At 33.9% G+C, this 18,157-nt stretch overlaps 1 protein-coding gene across 2 annotated transcripts in view; it reads right to left on the reverse strand.

Moving 5' to 3' along the window:
* Positions 1–3,941: 3,941 nt before the first annotated feature.
* The window catches only part of LOC106462385 (hemicentin-1-like), a 33,421-nt gene continuing 19,205 nt past the window's right edge, over positions 3,942–18,157 (reverse strand). For both annotated transcript variants that reach the window (XM_022389637.1, XM_013922313.2), the window contains exons 4-5: positions 7,440–7,534; positions 3,942–4,424 (exon numbers count right to left, since the gene is read on the reverse strand). In XM_022389637.1, coding sequence (XP_022245345.1) covers positions 7,449–7,534 — 86 coding nt within the window. In that variant the 3' untranslated portion in view covers positions 3,942–4,424; positions 7,440–7,448. The remainder of the gene's footprint in view (positions 4,425–7,439; positions 7,535–18,157) is intronic.

Genomic DNA, 18,157 nt, shown 5'->3' on the forward strand with positions numbered 1-18,157 from the left:
AGCTATCATAGCAAACAAAAAGACATTAGAAAGGGAAGAGGACAGACAGATAAAAGAAAAACCTCTTCCGTTATCGATGGACGCAAATAACCAAGTTGACATGTTGAATAGTTTCCTTTGGACAGTTCCTGCCTTCTATCTGGTATGGAAATGAAGTTTCGGCTCCGTTCTTAACCCTTCATCGGGTATTTTCCTCTCATATTTAATGTAATTTCTTTTTATTATAACTTGTATTAAATGTTTTTGTGTCTTGGTAACACAATTCATGTTTTGTCAGCACCCAATGGAGAAATGCGTAAAAACTAATGGTCCATATAAATAACGTAGTCTGGGCGTGGCCTTGTGGTTAGTTGTCTAGTTGTAGATCGAAGGGTCCAGGATTCGAGACGTAATGCCGATGAAGGCTTTCTACATTTTTAGCTGTGGGAAAGTACTAAAAGCGACAGTCAATTTCATTATTCATTTCAAAGAACAGAACACAGCCCTTGTGGATGCAGGTGCTGCTGGCTGCCCTCCCCTTTTCAGTAGTCGAAACGCAGGAGCAACTAACCGAACTTTAGTGATCTTATTCCTGGCCGATTAATCTATGTATGGGCAAGGTTTCGTTCAGGCTCATAATTGCAATTCCGATAAAAACGTTTTGTTATTTGATAAATGTTTCTAATATATTTGAATATCTACAGATGGTATAAAATTAACTACTTTTAGCTCTTTACTGAGTTGGATTTACTCTTCTAAATAATTTTCTAATGTGATTACTTCCATTACCAAAAGTGGATTCATTGATAAATGTTTTTCGTAATGTCACAATATATACAATATTCATTATTTCAATTAATCGCTTGACTAGATGAACCTTAGCGTACATTATTGTACGCTTACTTCCATTTTAAAAACTAACCATTCAAATGTCAACATCCAGTTTGAATAATAGAGGATGATACATAACGGTTAGTCGATAAAGTGGGTTGAAATTTATAAATAGCTTTTCTTCAGACTCAATAGAGTTAGTTTACTGTGTTTGACTGGGTTCTTCAATATAGTTTGAGTCTTCTAAGCAAAATAAGATGTGTGGCTAACAAAAATGTTATCCACGGTAAGAACTCAAGATTTTGTGGTAAAACAGTAATCAAAAGTATTATCTAAGTTTTAAATTATTTCATTGATAGTGTTTTACCATTTTTGATGAAAATATCATACAGAGTCTTGAAGGACCTGTGAAATAAGTCACACAAAATAACATTATGGGTTATTCAGAGAAGTTGTTTAGGGATTCTAGAAGTATCTAAATGCACTGACAAAGACTGTGATGCTACTTTCTTGAAGAAGACGCAAAATAATTGACGTTTTCAATGGAAATTTTCATAAACTCTCTTTGGTCATGAAATAGTGCTTATAATCTCATTTTTGTCATTGCTGTCTTTATTATTTTAACTTACCGACGGAGTATTTGACATTAATAAACACGACTAAGGGGTTATTTCTAACATAATCCTTTATCAAATCAAGCAGTAGATGGATAGCCATCTACGATATCCAAGTTGTCCCGAGGAGAATCTTCCAGATGAAGAGTTCTTACTGGTGATCATTTAGAAATAATCCCAGTTGACTACTGATCGACTTTAGCTTGAGGGTAAGTAAGACTATAGTTTTGTTCTCTCCAGTCTCGTGGTTCTTATACACTCTAGTCTATTCTAAGAGCTCTCGAGAGTGCAATACGTTAGTGTATATATATATGTGTTTGCGCGTGTGTGTGTGTGGGCTGATTTCTAGCTAAACTTTAGTAGTTAACAAATCAGAAATGTTCTATACAGTTAACCCTACACAGTAATAATAAAAATGAGTGCTTGTCATACCATTTTTTTTATATTTAGGGTCCTAAGTTCCAACCATCTGTCTGAACCAGTATCCTTATTTGTGTTTCGTGGTCTCGTCTTTCTCGGAAAGTTAGTCTTTCTCTCTCTCTCTCTCTATATATATATATATATATCCAACTTTTAAAAAACATTCAAGTGCCTATGGCTACATTATATTATGCTAAGCACATCTTAAAACACTAACTAATTTATTTATAAATTATTTCTCCAAACTCCTTGCATTATTTTGTCCATTTTTTTGTTTGTAGTTAAGCACAAAACTACACAAACTATACTATCTGTGCTCTGCCCACCACCGGTATCGAAACCCGATTTATAGCGCTGTAAGTCCGCAAACATACCGCTGTGCCACTGGGAGCTTGTCCATTGTTAAGTTAACAAGAAGGTAATTTTCTAAGCCTTAAAGTCGCCGCATTCGCAAGATATGCAATCCAATTTTGACCATCCGCCATTGATTATTAAACCCTCAGTGGGTCAGAGGCTAGTTTAGGAACTTATACCATTGAAACACGTGGCTCGATTCTCGAGGTGGACAGAGTGTAAATAGTCCACTGTGTAGCTTTGCACTAAGAAAAAAGCCATTTATGATTAGAAAATACATTAAGTTTTTCCTACTTTGAGAACGTCCCCTGGAGGGACAGCGCTAAGTCTACGGATTTACAACGCTAAAATCCGTGTTTCGCTTCCCCGCGGTGAACACAGGAGATACCTCAAAGTAGCTTTGCTCTAAATCACACAAACAGACACACGCACACAAAAACAAACAAACTTTTAGAACACATCCTAGAAAATCTTAAGCTTTGCAATTTAATATTTTTTCCAATCTTTCTAATGCTTTTCTAAGAAATATTTCGTCCCAAAGAATTATTCGCAAACCATCAATTGTTAATTAAGATGCTTTGCTGAGATTGCTTGAGAACTGTTAATTTTCATATGTTTCAATGGTTTTCGGCTGTCTGGCTCTTTTTTCTTCCCTATTTTGCTGCTTGAGATTTGATATATAAAAGAACTAGCGTTTAATAAATAGAAAGGTTATTTTTGTTGTCTATATTTCTAAGACATTTAACACAGACTTTTCGTTATTTTGGGCATTGACGTCAATCTCAACCTGCAAAGGAATTAAGTATTGTGCTTTTGCCTTCTCTCTCGTATTTCCTAATACCACAAGACTGATTAAACCCAATCTGTTTACTACGTTCGGAACGAAATGAAGAAGAACAGTATTTCAAAACTAGATGACTTTTGTTTTAAAGAAAACTGTGGTAGAATTAATGATAAGAGGCAGCTTAAAACGAGGCTCTACATGTTTAAAGGACCTACACGGAAGAAAAATTCGCGAGTTACATTTACATTTTATATACTCAGACAATTCAAAGATACTGTACAACAGATAGAGCGGGTACTTTGTGGAATGATTTCATCTGTGTCCACTGCACGTTACATCAAAAATAATCTGTTCTCGATATCATATGTGTAGGACCAACTACAAGGATAAGCTGAGAAACAGTGTTTTAGAGAAAAATCCACGCCTTTATCGTAACATTTGTTTGTTTTGAATTTCGCGCAAAGCTACACGAGGGCTATCTGCGCTAGCCGTTCCTAATTTAGCAGTATAAGACTAGAGGGAAGGCAGCTAGTCATCACCAGCCACCGCCAACTCTTGGGCTACTTTTTTACAAACGAATAGTGGGATTGACCGTCACATTATAACACCCCCACGGCTGAAAGGACGAGCATGTTTGGTGGGACGATGATTCGAACCCGCGACCCTCAGATTGCGAGTCGAGCGCCCTAACCACCTGGCTATGCCGGGCCTTATCTTAACATAAGTTTATTTTGTGTTTGTGAAACTTCTAAACAAGTAGTGTATATATATATATATATATGTGTATTGCATCTGAACTTTACCCTGGTTTGATGTCTTATTATTTTACTCCTGACATTTATACCGGCACGGCTTAAGGTACAAATACTTTATCGCTAAACAAAATTACTAGCTTCATTCATTAAGTCGTATACTCAATAACTATTTATTTATACACACAAAAAAAACAAAGCAAAGAGCAAAGAATACATTACTGGGATTTATTTAGCATTTTATAATTAGCCATAAGCAATACAAAACAATGGATAATTGCTGTACCTAACAAATATAAGTATTTGAGGAAATCAATCATGCAGGTATACTTTACAAGTGTTTCTCAGAAACAGTGATTTTTTTATTCACAGACTATAAAACACAAGCTTCTGTGACATAGCACAAATTAAATTTCAAAAACTAATAGACACACACTTTGACAAGCCGAAGCATCTTTGGTATGCGCTTAAATGATTTGAAAACAATTTAATAAGAAGAATAAAACAGAAAGATGACCAAATTCACATTGAGTACTCTCCTTTTTTGATTGTTGTGTTGGGATAATTTCCGTTTAGAAATTCTTTTCCTCTCTGGTCTCCACTCTTTTCATTATGCTGCTTTTCTTTTCCTAAATTCTAATAATACTTTCTAGTAGACCTTTCTATGTTGCGTTCGATAAGACTTGGGAGCTAAATACAAGACATAAGAATACTTAATCACCAATAGTCCTAACTATCTATTATATCTTAGCAAAGTATGTGTATCTTTTGTGTAAAGTGCTGTTATTTTTAAGTATCATTCTTCTCACTAAACACTCATTGACAGGACAGGATGGCAGCAGGCGCACTGAGAGGGCGGGGAGGCCGAGTATATTTCCCTGGGGACCACTCCCCACCAGGGGGCGCATGAGAGCTGGAAAATAACGTGTATTGAATGTATCCAATCAGTACGGAACGTTTAAGGAAACATTAACCGCGCCTTCAATCATATACGAATGTATGCCGCATCATTTCAAAAATTATTCGGTGGGAAGGGGTGGGGGTGGATGTAGTTCTCGATGGTCCTCGTCAATAAACATTTGAAAACAAAATATATGTTATAAGAACTGTTCTATTTGGCGTCTGTCCTGTGAAAGTGGGTTTTCTCGGTGTACTCCCGTTTCCCACCACAACAAATTGAATTTATTGATCCCCGCCAACCAGTGACCCTGATTATGGGTCTTCAATATTTGTCGACGTTTGTAGAAATCCGGGATGTCAGCTTCGACCTTTCGCGACATCTTTGCCTTCGCCAATTTAAATCAGAACTTATGTTCTAATATAATTATTAAAAGCTCACTTTAATTAAATGTAATCTCCACGAGCGGGCGGAGGAAGATACTAATACCCCTCAACACCCCAGTTGAGGAAAATTTCTTTTCTTTTAACACTAAACACCTGCCACGAATTTTTGTTTTGCTTTAGTACTGTTCTTTTTGCTCATAAAAAGTGAAGGCGAGAATTCTTGCTGTTTTTATTCTGATTTGTTATACTAATTGTTTGTTCACGATGTTCCTGCATTGTTTGTTCTCAATAGTAGTTTAAACTGTTAGTTTTATGCTGCAGGACTAATAAAAAAAAAGACGCCACAACATTTTGACGTAACACATTACTAACTGAAGTCATTTGACTGAAGTAAGCATTTTAAATTCTTGGTTTCTGTTACATTCTTGTAATGGCATTTCGTTTTGTGGATTTGCATAAAACTCTAAAATCCTTTATTCGCTTCTTTATATTCATTCAAACAATAGTATATTTAAATATTTAAACACTGTATACTAAGTAAAGTAATTCTTAAGTAAGTAAGTTATTTTATAAAGTAAATCTAGAGAAAACAACAAATATGCAAACTTGTTATCATATCGTGCAAAAATATCATTTCTTATTAAGCACGGTGTAATAGAAGAATAGTCTTGAACTTTCTAGAAAATGCTTATTCTTAAAAGGACAAAGAGCTAATTTACCAAATTTAGCTTTGGTTTAAAAGTAATTAAGCAAAAGTAAACATGGATGAAAAAGAAAAACTTCAATAAATCAGACATTTTTCTCAATAATCGTAACACGTTAATATAGTAATCTCTCTGAATTTCTTCCAACTTCTGGTTTTTCAGATTTTTGTTTAAGTGATTACGACTTAGAATTCATAAACGTCTGATATTTCAGTTTTTAGGAGAAAAATCTTAAATTAATACTCAGATATGCTACAAATTAAAGCTACTTTTCTAAACCTGGTGAAAATCACCTACATATTTATATAACAAAAACTTTATGTTTATCAGTTTGATCTCTTTACTTTGTAAACGGATTAAATAAAGAACGTTTGAACAGAACGATTTGAAGCGTTAAAGAAGCGTTCGAAATGATATGTCAAGCAAATCGACCATCTTGGGTTGTGAGCTATGATTTTATTTTAAATATATATGGTCATTTGAGTTAAAACACAATTTTTAATCAACTGTGAAATATTTACCAAATCGTTGTTGTTATTTTTTTGTTCTTTGACTAAAACTAGAATATATTAAAATGTGCCATTTATTTATGTTGACGCTAAAGTTTACTAATACAAGGCGTGTTTTGAAAAAGCAGGTACAGCAAAAAGTTCACTCAACTTCTTTCGAGTATAATGTCTTTTCCATTGATTGTCTGGCACATAGACACCAGGCACCTATAACTTGTCTTAACACCTTTACGCCAGCCATGGTGTCTGATTAACCGTACTTAAACTCCACAATTATTTATATTAGCAAAGTTGAGAAACTCCCCTTAACGTATACTGTAATGCAAGTAATAAATATATTTTTAAGAATATAAAACGGCTAAAATCGTACTTATATGAAGGATAAGAAAAACTATATATCGTACAAAATAAGCAGTTACTCCTGAAAATTCTACCATCAAATAAACCGTGACCTTGGAATTATGTATAGTTAAAGTCTATTAATATTTTGTCCTCCTTTTATTTTCAGAGTGATGTTTAACTGTGTATATTTTTTACCGTTTCGTATTTTTCATTCTAATCGGTAGTCTAGCCGGCCAAACTGTATCTTTTGTAATATATATTTTTTGAAATTTGGAATGTTTTAGAGCGTTCAATAGATGGAAAATATTTATGAATATTAATGTACAATTTTTAAAATAGATAGTACTTGATTAAAATTAATCATTTATAGTTATCAACAAGAAGAGGAAAGACGATGTAAAATTAGTTGAACCCTCGTAGATATAATTATTTGTATTTTGTTTTTCAGACTAGTACCATTACTTTGAAATTTAACTGCTTTTGGTGAATATCAAGTAGTTACGTGTGTTTTTTTGTTATTTTTTATCTACATGAATAACAACAATAAACAACTTTACTGAATTAGCATTGTGTATTTTAGCAACTGTTTTTATAAAACAAAATTATTCTTTAAACAATGTTTTCGAAAAAGTCTCAAACTTTCCTCTCCTTTAATGTTATTATGTATAAATTAAAACTGACTTTGATACGTATTGTCTTGGTACTGTTTGTAATGACCGTTTACTCTTGATGTAACTGGTATTTCACCACATTTACCAATTATTCAACCACAAAAAACTTTTAATAAACAATATGCCAAATAAATCCTTGTTAGCCATCTTCTAATGACATACAATATTTATAATATACAAAGAAATAATGCTTACCTTTTCATTTCACGCCACCAAACGAATAATTGATAGTGATGTAATTAAAAGGGCCGTAGTCACGCACACAGCAACATCATGTCCACCAGTAGCGTCTATATAAAAATAAAACCGTAAATACCTCTTTACATATTATTTTCTTAAGAAGACCTAAATTGGTTGCTTTAATTAAACCATTTGTACCTAAAACATATCCAGAGTGGGCGTATGGACTGATAACTTTTACATAAATGCTTTATAGGCGTACGGTGGTGTTTTCTAGCATCAATAAAATGTTAATGGATATATAAATGAGGCTATGTGGAACACAAATATTTGGCCAACGGAAATGGTCACCAGAGGGCGATACATCTTCTCAGTGCAACCACTATGTCAATGACGGTCTGCGTCTTTGGTTTAACGTGATAGACAGCTAAACGAATCTGTTAGATATTCAACATGGCTACATGCTATAAGATTAACTGCTTGATGATTGACTATGTGGATACCTAAAGTCAGTTGTGTATCGTGGAACGCCTTCTGTGATGACAGACTTAACAGATTACATCCCACAGCATCTGTCCATGTTTAATATTATATTGGTTAGACCAAAGGAAAATCAAGATAATTCCAACTCAACGTCTAGTCTTTATTCCACTACAACATTAAACAAGTATAGGTTTTCCGTATGATTCTAAACAGTATAGGTTTCCATGTGGTACTTTTCTCTTCCAATTAAGAACATATCGCTAGTTTATAACAAATCCAATTATTAGTTCTTGATAAAGAACTATAAGAATTTTAATATGAAACTAGTATCTAAAACGTAACATTTACGAGATTATATATTTTCTGTGAAGATTTTCTTAAAGTTGTTGTCTTGTAAATATTGTATATATATATATACATTCTTCTATCAAGTGCGAAAAAAGCTGTCACCATCTTCATCTCAAATTTTTGATGAAGATGAAACTTTAATGTTTCCGCTATCCCAGTTTTTGTTTTGTCAACTTAACAATTAACTTTGAAGCAAGTCTCGGAATAGGCTTTACTGACTCGTTTAAGCTTGGTTGAAGGACAATGTAGGAAAATCACATACATACAAGTTCATATATTCAAAGCTTATTTGTTGACTTTATTTTGCCCAATTTTTTTGTATTGTTCTATAGGTCTAAATACAAGTATGTTGATAAAACTGTTGAATATATAAATAATATAGACGGAAGAATACGGAATTACTTTACTGAAGCACACAATCCCGTGATTTGACAACGATCTATTCCTGTGTAAAAATATAGAAATGGCGGCATAGAAATGCCATTTCACACTATCTACAATTCGGAATTATTATAAAACTTTTGTGTGTGGTGGTAAATCAAATAACTACTTAATAAATTCCTGTTGAAATTAGATTTCAGTCCTTTAGATCCCCAGTTATATACGTTTCACTAGATGTCGCCAGGGTGTTGGAAACCAATAAGATATTCTTTGCAGCGAGTACAGTATGTTATCTCCGTGAATATCTTTCTTAATTGATAGATGTTTTTCACTTTCAGAATCAACCATTTAAAATTTTGTATAATTTAATAAGGTGACTGATATAAAAAAATACTCATTTGATGCCTATATCACGAAAAAGCCATTAAAACATTTAAGAAAATAACTTTTAAAAATCAATCATGACACTAAAAAAAAAAACACGTAGAATAAAATGAAAATTCGGTAAATCCCAATTAGATATTACATGCTTGTTTTTTAGAGCAAAACCACAATGGACTATCTTTTATGCCCACCGGAAGGGAATCGAACCCCGAATTTTAGAGTTGCAAACTCGTAGACTTACCACTAACCCATTAGGGACCAACACACAATCAAAGAACTTCGATGAAACCTTAGCGTTTTGGATAAGTGAGTCAGTCTTTCTAAGGCGTAAAAAAAGATAAACCCACTTGTCGAAAGTGGTAGGGTTTCCTCAGGTATCATGAGGAACTGTATGTAAATAATTATACAGTAATTATTAAATAATTATATAATATAATTATATTTGCTTACATTATAATGAAGAATTGTACATAAACCCCGTGAAAAACTTATTTCATTGTTTTCCATTTCGGCGTAGGGTATAATTTTTATATAAAAAATGACACATGACAAACATTGTAATGAAGGATATAATTGGATTCTCTATTTCATTATTCTCGTAATGTTAAGTTATATATATATATATATCACGTTCTGCAAGTTATAGGTACAGTTTTATAAGATTTATGCAAAATTCAATAAATTTACGATTTTACCGTAAATTAATCACCAATTATACTTTTATTATTATGTAACATATTTGTTCTATAAATTAAACCTCTGAATTGGAATTTTTTATGGACTGCATCTTGTTGCCGAGTAGTGGACGAAGCTTTGAAATACTAACAGTTCGAAATTTCTTCCTCAACTCAACAGGCACATGCTGTCCGTAAATGTTTCCAATCGAGTACAGCCTCCTCAGCCTAAACTTCCTTTTAAATAAATCAAACCTCTACATTAATATCATCATGAAGCTACTTTTAATAATTTTCAATCAAACTCTGACGCTACAAAGGATTTACAGAAACAAATATTGAAAATAACCCTTTTATTTAAAAAAATGCTAAATGACTTACCTCCTGGTGTCATTACAAACATCCTAATGGATATGTGTACCTTCTAGCTCTGAGAGAAAGCCATCCTATGAGTTGAGCATCTAGCTTTAGATGTACATATAACATCATGAAATAGACTATTACGCCCCCCCTCCCATGGTTCAGTGGTACGTCTGAAGGTTTATAATGCTAAAAAAAACGGGTTTTAATTCTCGTGGTGGGCACAGCACAGATAAACCATTATGTAGCTCTGAGCTTAACTACAAACAAACACACAAAGAAAAGACTATCACATATAATATAAATAAGTGCAAAGTAACGTTTTTGTTACGTCTCTTGTTAGTGTAATTATATAAATAACTAAAAGAATTGGCATGAAGTGGGTGGATATGACTTGTTCTTCACTAATTATTTTAAGCTTGTCAATGCTTTTGTTAATCAAAATTCACACTTTAGACGTGCGCGAAGTTTCATATGCTGCTTAAAATATTGGGTAGTTGAACATCAAATTTGGCCGATATAAAAATTAAAATGGGTTCGAGGCCTAAAAAAAGGTAATTTAAATTTTGAATATGATACTTCCACCCCCCAAAAAAAGGACAGTTTGAAATCAGAATGAACTCCATCTTCTTTTGATTTTATATTCATGCTCAAATCGGCAAAAAACATTTTCTAGGTAGACAGATATATGTAAAAAAAATTATCGATAAGTATTATACGACCCACAGTTCGCTTCATTCACATCACCACTGAAATGTTTTCCTAGCCAGATCTAGCTACTTTAGACCATTTAGACTTGTCTCGTTCCAGGAATATAATATCTGTACTTTGTTACTTTGTCACAAAAGTCGTTATCTGTGTATTGATAGCACACGAACTGAGGATAACTAATGTCCTACTAGTATTATTCCAACATCACAAATTTAATGTGTGCTCTAGGAAATGTGTCCTATCAAATACTTAATGCGTTTTAGTGCTTTTATTCAGCAAATACTACAGTTTATCTTATTTAGTTATTCTGCCTTGACACTGCGCTGCGAGATAACGGCCACTTCAATACTCCTTGAAAAATTATTTTCCTGTTTGATATTTAAATCGCCGGAAAAGAATTGGCCAATAGCAGACATCGTAGGTTCTGGTTACATTAATGTGGAGGTGTGGCTTTTTCCGTTCATTATTTTCATCTGAGAAAAAAAAAAAAAAAGAAGAAGAAAGATCAATAAACACACATATGCGCAGTCGCAGAGATAAATAGGTAATTTCGTTTAATGTCTTCTTACCACGTATAAGTAACAAAGAAGTTTATTCATAGTATGTAAACATTTACCTATACTTATGACGAACGTAGATATTGTGAATGAAACTCAACTGAGCTTTAATTCTCTACTTTTGATTCATAGAAAACATGTTACGTTGCAGGTTTGATACTTGTAAGTAATATATTTTTAATATGGGTATCAATCATTTTGAGATTGCATCAATAAGTTTAAGTAAGTTTCGCTCATAAGGGTATCATTCCGGTTTCAAATATAAACAGAGTAAATAAAAATAAACAAGAGAATATGCGTATCCGGTGAGGTTTCTTACCTTTTCTCGTAAACCAGCAGACTGCTTTGATTTTGCAAAATTTTAGCACCCAATATTAATTCACGGTTTGTGTGAATTTGCTTGTTTGTTTTCGATTTTGCAAAATATTAGCATCCAATATTAACTCACGCTTTGTGTGAATTTGTTTTTATTTTCGATATCCTTCCACTGTTTAGAGATATGAAAGGCCAAAAATGGTAAGCGGACTCATGGTGGGGAACTGTTCTTATCAATATGGCGTAGCTTCCTACCAAAGTAGACTGAAACTAGTTGGGATGGTTACCCAGATATGATGAGAATCTATGAGTATGTTTTTATGATCGCTAAACCCAAATCTGGCTTCGCATTTTGTGTTCCTGAGGGGACTCAGGATCGCGGGGTGCCATGCTTGAAACTATGTTCCCATTCACACGCTAGTGGAATCCAACTTGGTACACTTGCTCAAGTACCAGAGCAAGGTTATAAGGTGTTTTTTTCGGGTACAGACTTTCTCGACGTTGAGGTAGCTATAGAAGTAACTGGAGATAATGGAAAAGCTAGACTGGTACATTGAGAGCCACTGTGAATCATTAGGGGCCTTTAAATCCCGGAACGGGGCGTGAATATTTTATGCTAGTTCTGCTAAAGCCAATTGATTATTACTTTTTTTCTTGTGAGCTGCAAAAGATTACTTCTTCATCTACTTTCCCATTTCGTAAAGTATTCCATTTATGTAGTTATCGAAACGATGGTGTTGAGTTTGTTTCAATCCAAACGAATTTGTATACTAATAATTTAATTAAATCTTTCACGATTGCTAACATATACTACAGGTTGAGCTTTTTAATTCTACTTTTCCCCAGTGTGTCAGTAATAAGTGTCAGTAATCCGGATTCGATTCCCCATGATGAACAGAGCGCAGATAGCTTATTGTGTAGCTTTGCATTAAAACAAACGATTATTATCCAAAGAATAACTATTTGGATAGTTAAGCTAAAAAAATATTAAAGTACAGAAATCCCCAAGTAAATAAATTGTGGCTCTTCATAGACGCCAATTTTGAGGAATCGGAGGGACATCCTTCTCCCAAAGAAGATTAAAAAAATCTAAAAACAAAGTACCATTTCTACGCTTTTACTGCGTGTGTTTGTGTGCTGTAAATATACAGTACAATCCAATACCAGGCTGCATATTATTATATTGCATTTTCTCTTTAGAAAGCCCAAGAGCTTTCAGGGGCTTAGCTGTCCCTGGATTTTTCATAATCATTTGCCCCCTAAATTGAATCTTAAATGGCGTTGTTGTGACCATCTAGATTTTCAAACTATACTAAAAACCATGATCTACATTATTATAAGCGGATTAAAAATTTATGAAGAGTCACAGAACAAAACAATCAAGTTATATAAGGCAACTGATGAAAATAAACAAATACACGAAAACCAGCTGATGACAGTGATTATTTTGTCCAACGTTTAGGGCTTAAAGCCGTTCTTCAAGAAAAAGCAAATACTCTTCTATCGGCTTAGGTCCGAAATGTTGATTAATACAGTACCATCTGCCGTTTCAGTGCTTATTTATTTTCATCAATCTCCTCTTATATAAACTACTTAAGTCCTTGCCGAGATCGATTTACTGTTCGCTGCTTCAAGTCTCAACTCACTAGACAGATAACTAGTTTTTGTTACTAAATGTGATGCGAAGAAAACTTTAAACTTAAGACTGAGTCAAATGTTCGAATACTCTCCAAGAGAAAAGCACTCAAAGCACCATATTATTGAAGTGAAAAATCTTATTGTTTTTTTCCTGTAAATATGGACAATAAAGGTTTGATGAAGAAGGACATCACGACATAAATATAAGGAAGCCAAAAGCGATAGACATAAAAACCAAAAATGTACGAGAGGGGAGAAAGAAGTTAGCAGTATGACACGCTTAGAAAAAGATGGGGCCAAAAGTAATGAAAATGAAAGAGATACTTTTAGGAAGAGTTTAAAATAATACATTTTATAATATTGTAGAGGCTAGAGAAATGAAGCAGATTAGATATAAAGGAAAGATAATCTAACGGGAAGGAGAATATATGGTATAAACTAGAAGAAATTTTCCAATAGATTAAATTAAATAAAATGAAGGAAATAAACTATTAAACAAACTACAAATAATGATGAAACAAAAGAAGGACGATAGCAAGTTACAAAATGTTGAATTCGAAGCCGAAAATTGAGTTTTAGACGAAAACTTATTAAGATTCTAAATAAAAATTGATGAATTAGAGAAAAGGAGTAGAAGGCAGAATTTATTATCTTAAGTAATTAAGAAAAAAGGAAAGAAAACTTGGAAAGAATCTGAAGAAAAGATGGAAAAGTAGTACAGAAAATTATGGGTTTCATCCCAAGTGGAATGTCTCGAGTGCATCGAACAGGTTTTCAGGAAAGTAAGTGACAGAGACCATTAATAGTTAAAGTTGAACACAGAAAAAAAAATCGAACTTTGAAGGAAAGAAGGAAGTTGAAAGGTAAATAAATATATGTGGAAGAGAAATATTCGGTACGAATGAAAGGAATAAGAAAGAAATAGTTCGAAATGGTCAAAAGAGAAGATAAGAGGTTTATATATTTGCTGTTGAGCACAAAGCTACACAATGAGCTACTTGTTTTGTGAAATTCGATGTTAATTATGATTAGAAAGTCAAATGGGTAGAGAGAGAAAGGAATAGCAAATGGTAATCTGATAATCTGAATTAAAAACGTTTGAAATGGAAAGAAAAGATGGAAGAAAAAATAGAAATATCAGTTATGTACGAAAAACAAAAAATATTTTTTTCAGTGTATAATAATAAAGGAGTAGAACAGATGATAAAGGAGGTAAAAAGGAAACTAGAGGAAGGCTTAGGGAAGGAAAACAAATAATGTTAGTAGGAGATTTGAATTCAAGAATTGAAAAAGAACAAGGACGAGAGTATGATGCTGAAGAAGAAGAGGGTGGGATATCTATGGAAGGATGAGTACAATTACAAGAACGAGAATTGAATAATGAAGGGAAATATTACCGAAATTTTGTCGAGCTTCGGGATTGTTGTGTTGAATGGAAGAGTGGAAGAAAACAAGGAATGAGCATGGAATTTAATAGGAACGAGGAGTGCCTCAATGGAAAATCATACAGGGAGATTATAAATAATATTTCCCTGTTCAGCGTGTCATGTCTCACAAACGGTATAGCATGGGAAAGCGAAATAGCATAAGGTGGTTAGAGGTAACATGCAGATGCAAGTACCACAGATGTCACATGTTGCCACCAGGGGCATTTCTTTAGCACATTTTCGTGAGTATAAATTGGCTTGTCGACCGCAGTGGAACTCGTTCAACAAATATGAAACTGACAATACTACAAAGAGGTAAATTTACGAAAGGTTATCACAATAAAGGATGCAATACTGAGATAGCTCTTAGAGAATACTGTAGGGTGCATAAAATTGCAGAAGGCCTTGTTCTAGTGTTGATGTGCGCACGTTCATAAACAAAATTGAGAAGACAAGACATACCTGTGATACGCTACGTACAGGCAGACCATCGACATCTACTAAAACTATTGCTGAGGTCAACCACACCGTAGCAGAATAAGCCAGCATTAAGTGCATGTGGACGCATTAGTGCACGTCATATTGCTCGATGTCTGCAATTGCCAATTTAAATTGTTCCTAAAATTTTCAGTCAAATTTGTGGATGTTACCTCATAAGCCGCATCATTTTCAACTAATGAAGAACACGGATTTTATCCCACGTGTTGATATTACATTGCAGTTTTCGGCAAAACTGGAAATCGATGACCAATGGCCTGCTAATACCTTATGAACTAATGAAGCGCACTTCACCATTTCTGAAAGTTTGAACACGCGCAACTGCTTTATTTGTTCATTAACTAATCCACATGTAACATTTTCTCCACACTTATATGATGCTAAGATGACAATGTGGTGTGATTTACCAGCAAACGTTGTTATAGGACTCCACATTTTTAAAGGACCATCAGCACATGGACTGCAAATATGCACAGTCAATGCTCACGGAACCATGCAATCCTCACAATTTATGTGATTTCCAATGATGTAGCAACGAAATGTGATGAACACTATGGTTTTCATGCAGGGTGCCTGCCGTATATTGTTAACCGCGTCTTGTGGGAGCACTTTTAGGACAGAATCATGCCATGATTTTTCCTTGTGAATGACCACCTCATTCACTGGACGTAACATCACCTAATTTCTGATTATGAGGGTATTTAACGCCACGTCTTTACCGTGGGAAGCTTCGCACAGTTCCAGATCTCAAGTGTGCAGTTGTCAGAAAAGCTGCTAGCGTACCAGATAAAATGCTCAAAGTTGTAATGTTCCATCGTCACACAAATGGAATTTATTCTTGATGCTGTAGGAGCACAATTCGAACAGTTGTTGTGATTATTCAGACATTAGGCCATAGTGGCGGTCCTGGTGATAACATAAAAACTATGGCATCTGCATTCACGAAATATCTTCACCATCCTGGTAAAATTTCACTTTCCTATACCGTGCCGTTTGTAAATATTACGCTCTGAGCTACAAAATATTATTTGTAATCACCCTGTATAAAGGAAAAAAGAACAACAAGAATCGATGACTGAGTGGATAAAGATAGAAAATAAGATAGAATCGAATCATGTGCCAGATATAGCGGAAATTAAAAAATGACTGGATGGAGAAGGGGAAATTATATATAACCTGGAATTCGAGAGAGGATAAAAAGCGAGAACTTTGGATAGAAGTGAAAGGGCTGTGGACTGAATTAGAGACAGAGAGAGAAGGTCAGGAGAAAATGAGATTTCAAAAATGGCGGTAGACAGAGTAGGGATGGAGGTTCAAGGAAAAAGTGAGAAAGGATAGTTTGGTCAAAAATATAAAGAGAAGACAGAAAGTAATTGAAAAATGTCAAAAGACCAGGAAGCAGAAAGAAAGAGAAGAATACGTTACAAGAAGAAAGGAGTTGCATTTATGGTATCAAATACAGAAAAAAGAAAAGATGATACGGGAAAAGGTAGAGAATAGTAAGTCAACTAAGGTGTTTTGGGAAGTGTCGAATATATTCAGAGGAAAGAAGGTAGAAAAACAGTGAATGTGTAAGAACGGAGATAACATTTTAAGGATATTCTAGAGAAGAGAGAATAACACGGCAAGTGACAAAAAGAGAAATTATCGATAAAAAAATTAGATGGTTGGTGAAGAGAAGAGAAATTTGAAGAGCAAGTAAAACGTTTAAACAAAGGAAGGAAGGAACAAGATGGTGAGCAGAATGAGCATTATAGTAATTTAACACAAAAACTATTCCAATTAGTGAATACTATTAATAAGATCTGGGAGACAAAATAATTTGTTAAAAAAATGGAGGGAGATTGCAATTTTCCAATTTAAAATTAATAAATGGCGCAGATGTGAGGAATTACAAAGGGGTGTCATTGTTAAATTTAACATATAAATTAATGAATGGAATGATGGCAAGAAGAAAAGAGAGTGGTTAGACGAAACGGAAATTATAAGAGTGTCAAACAGGATTTAGGAAAGGATGTACCACCGGAAATAATATATTCGCTTTTAGCACTTTAATAGAAATTAAGTTACAAGAAGAAAAAAAAATTAAAATTATATTTCTTTATACTCTTGATAGATGAGAAGGTTATCTGATAACATGAAAAAATAGAGATAATTGGAAGAATATCAGATATGGTAAAAATATATATAAACATATATATATACATGGAGAAACGCTAAACAAAGTAAAAAAAAATGCCCCCCAGTGGCACAGCGGTATGTCTGCGGACTTACAACGCTAGAAACCGGGTTTCGATACACGTGGTGGGCAGATCACACATAGCCTATTGAGTAGCTTTGTGCATAAATTCAAAAAAAAAAAAGAAAGATCAGAAAAAGGTTTGGACAGAGAAAGTAGTTAGACTTGAATGTTCGTTAAGTTCTACACTATATTAGTTATACATAAATGATTTAGAAAAGATGTAGGAAGAAAAGGTAGTGTCGAAAAACCAAAATTTCTGTTTAATATATGCGAGTGATACCGTATTGTTTGAATGTGGTTGTAAAACGTACAGGAAATACTAAGAAACATATATGGGATTTGAGATTAAGAGAACGTTTGAAAACAGTGAAAATACTGAAGCTTGTCAAACGATTACTGAAGGAAAACAAGCTAGAAAGACTGATAAGACGTTTAAAGAGAAAATAATAAAGAAAACTGAACAAAGTTTTCAAGATAATTGGAGAAGGATTACAAATTTTGCAGTTTGCTATAAACATATAAAAGAATGGGTAGAAATGGAAGATTTGTTTGAATTTCACCCAAAGATACACGACAGTTATCTGCGCTAGCCGTCCCTAATTTAGCAGTGTAAGACTAGAGTGAATGCACCCGCCGCCAACTCTTGGGCTATTCTTTCACCAACGAATAGTGGAATTGACCGTCACATTATAACGCCCCTACGGCTGAAAGGGCG

Source organism: Limulus polyphemus, unplaced genomic scaffold (assembly GCF_000517525.1).
Source record: "Limulus polyphemus unplaced genomic scaffold, Limulus_polyphemus-2.1.2 Scaffold1155, whole genome shotgun sequence".
NCBI lineage: Eukaryota > Metazoa > Arthropoda > Merostomata > Xiphosura > Limulidae > Limulus > Limulus polyphemus.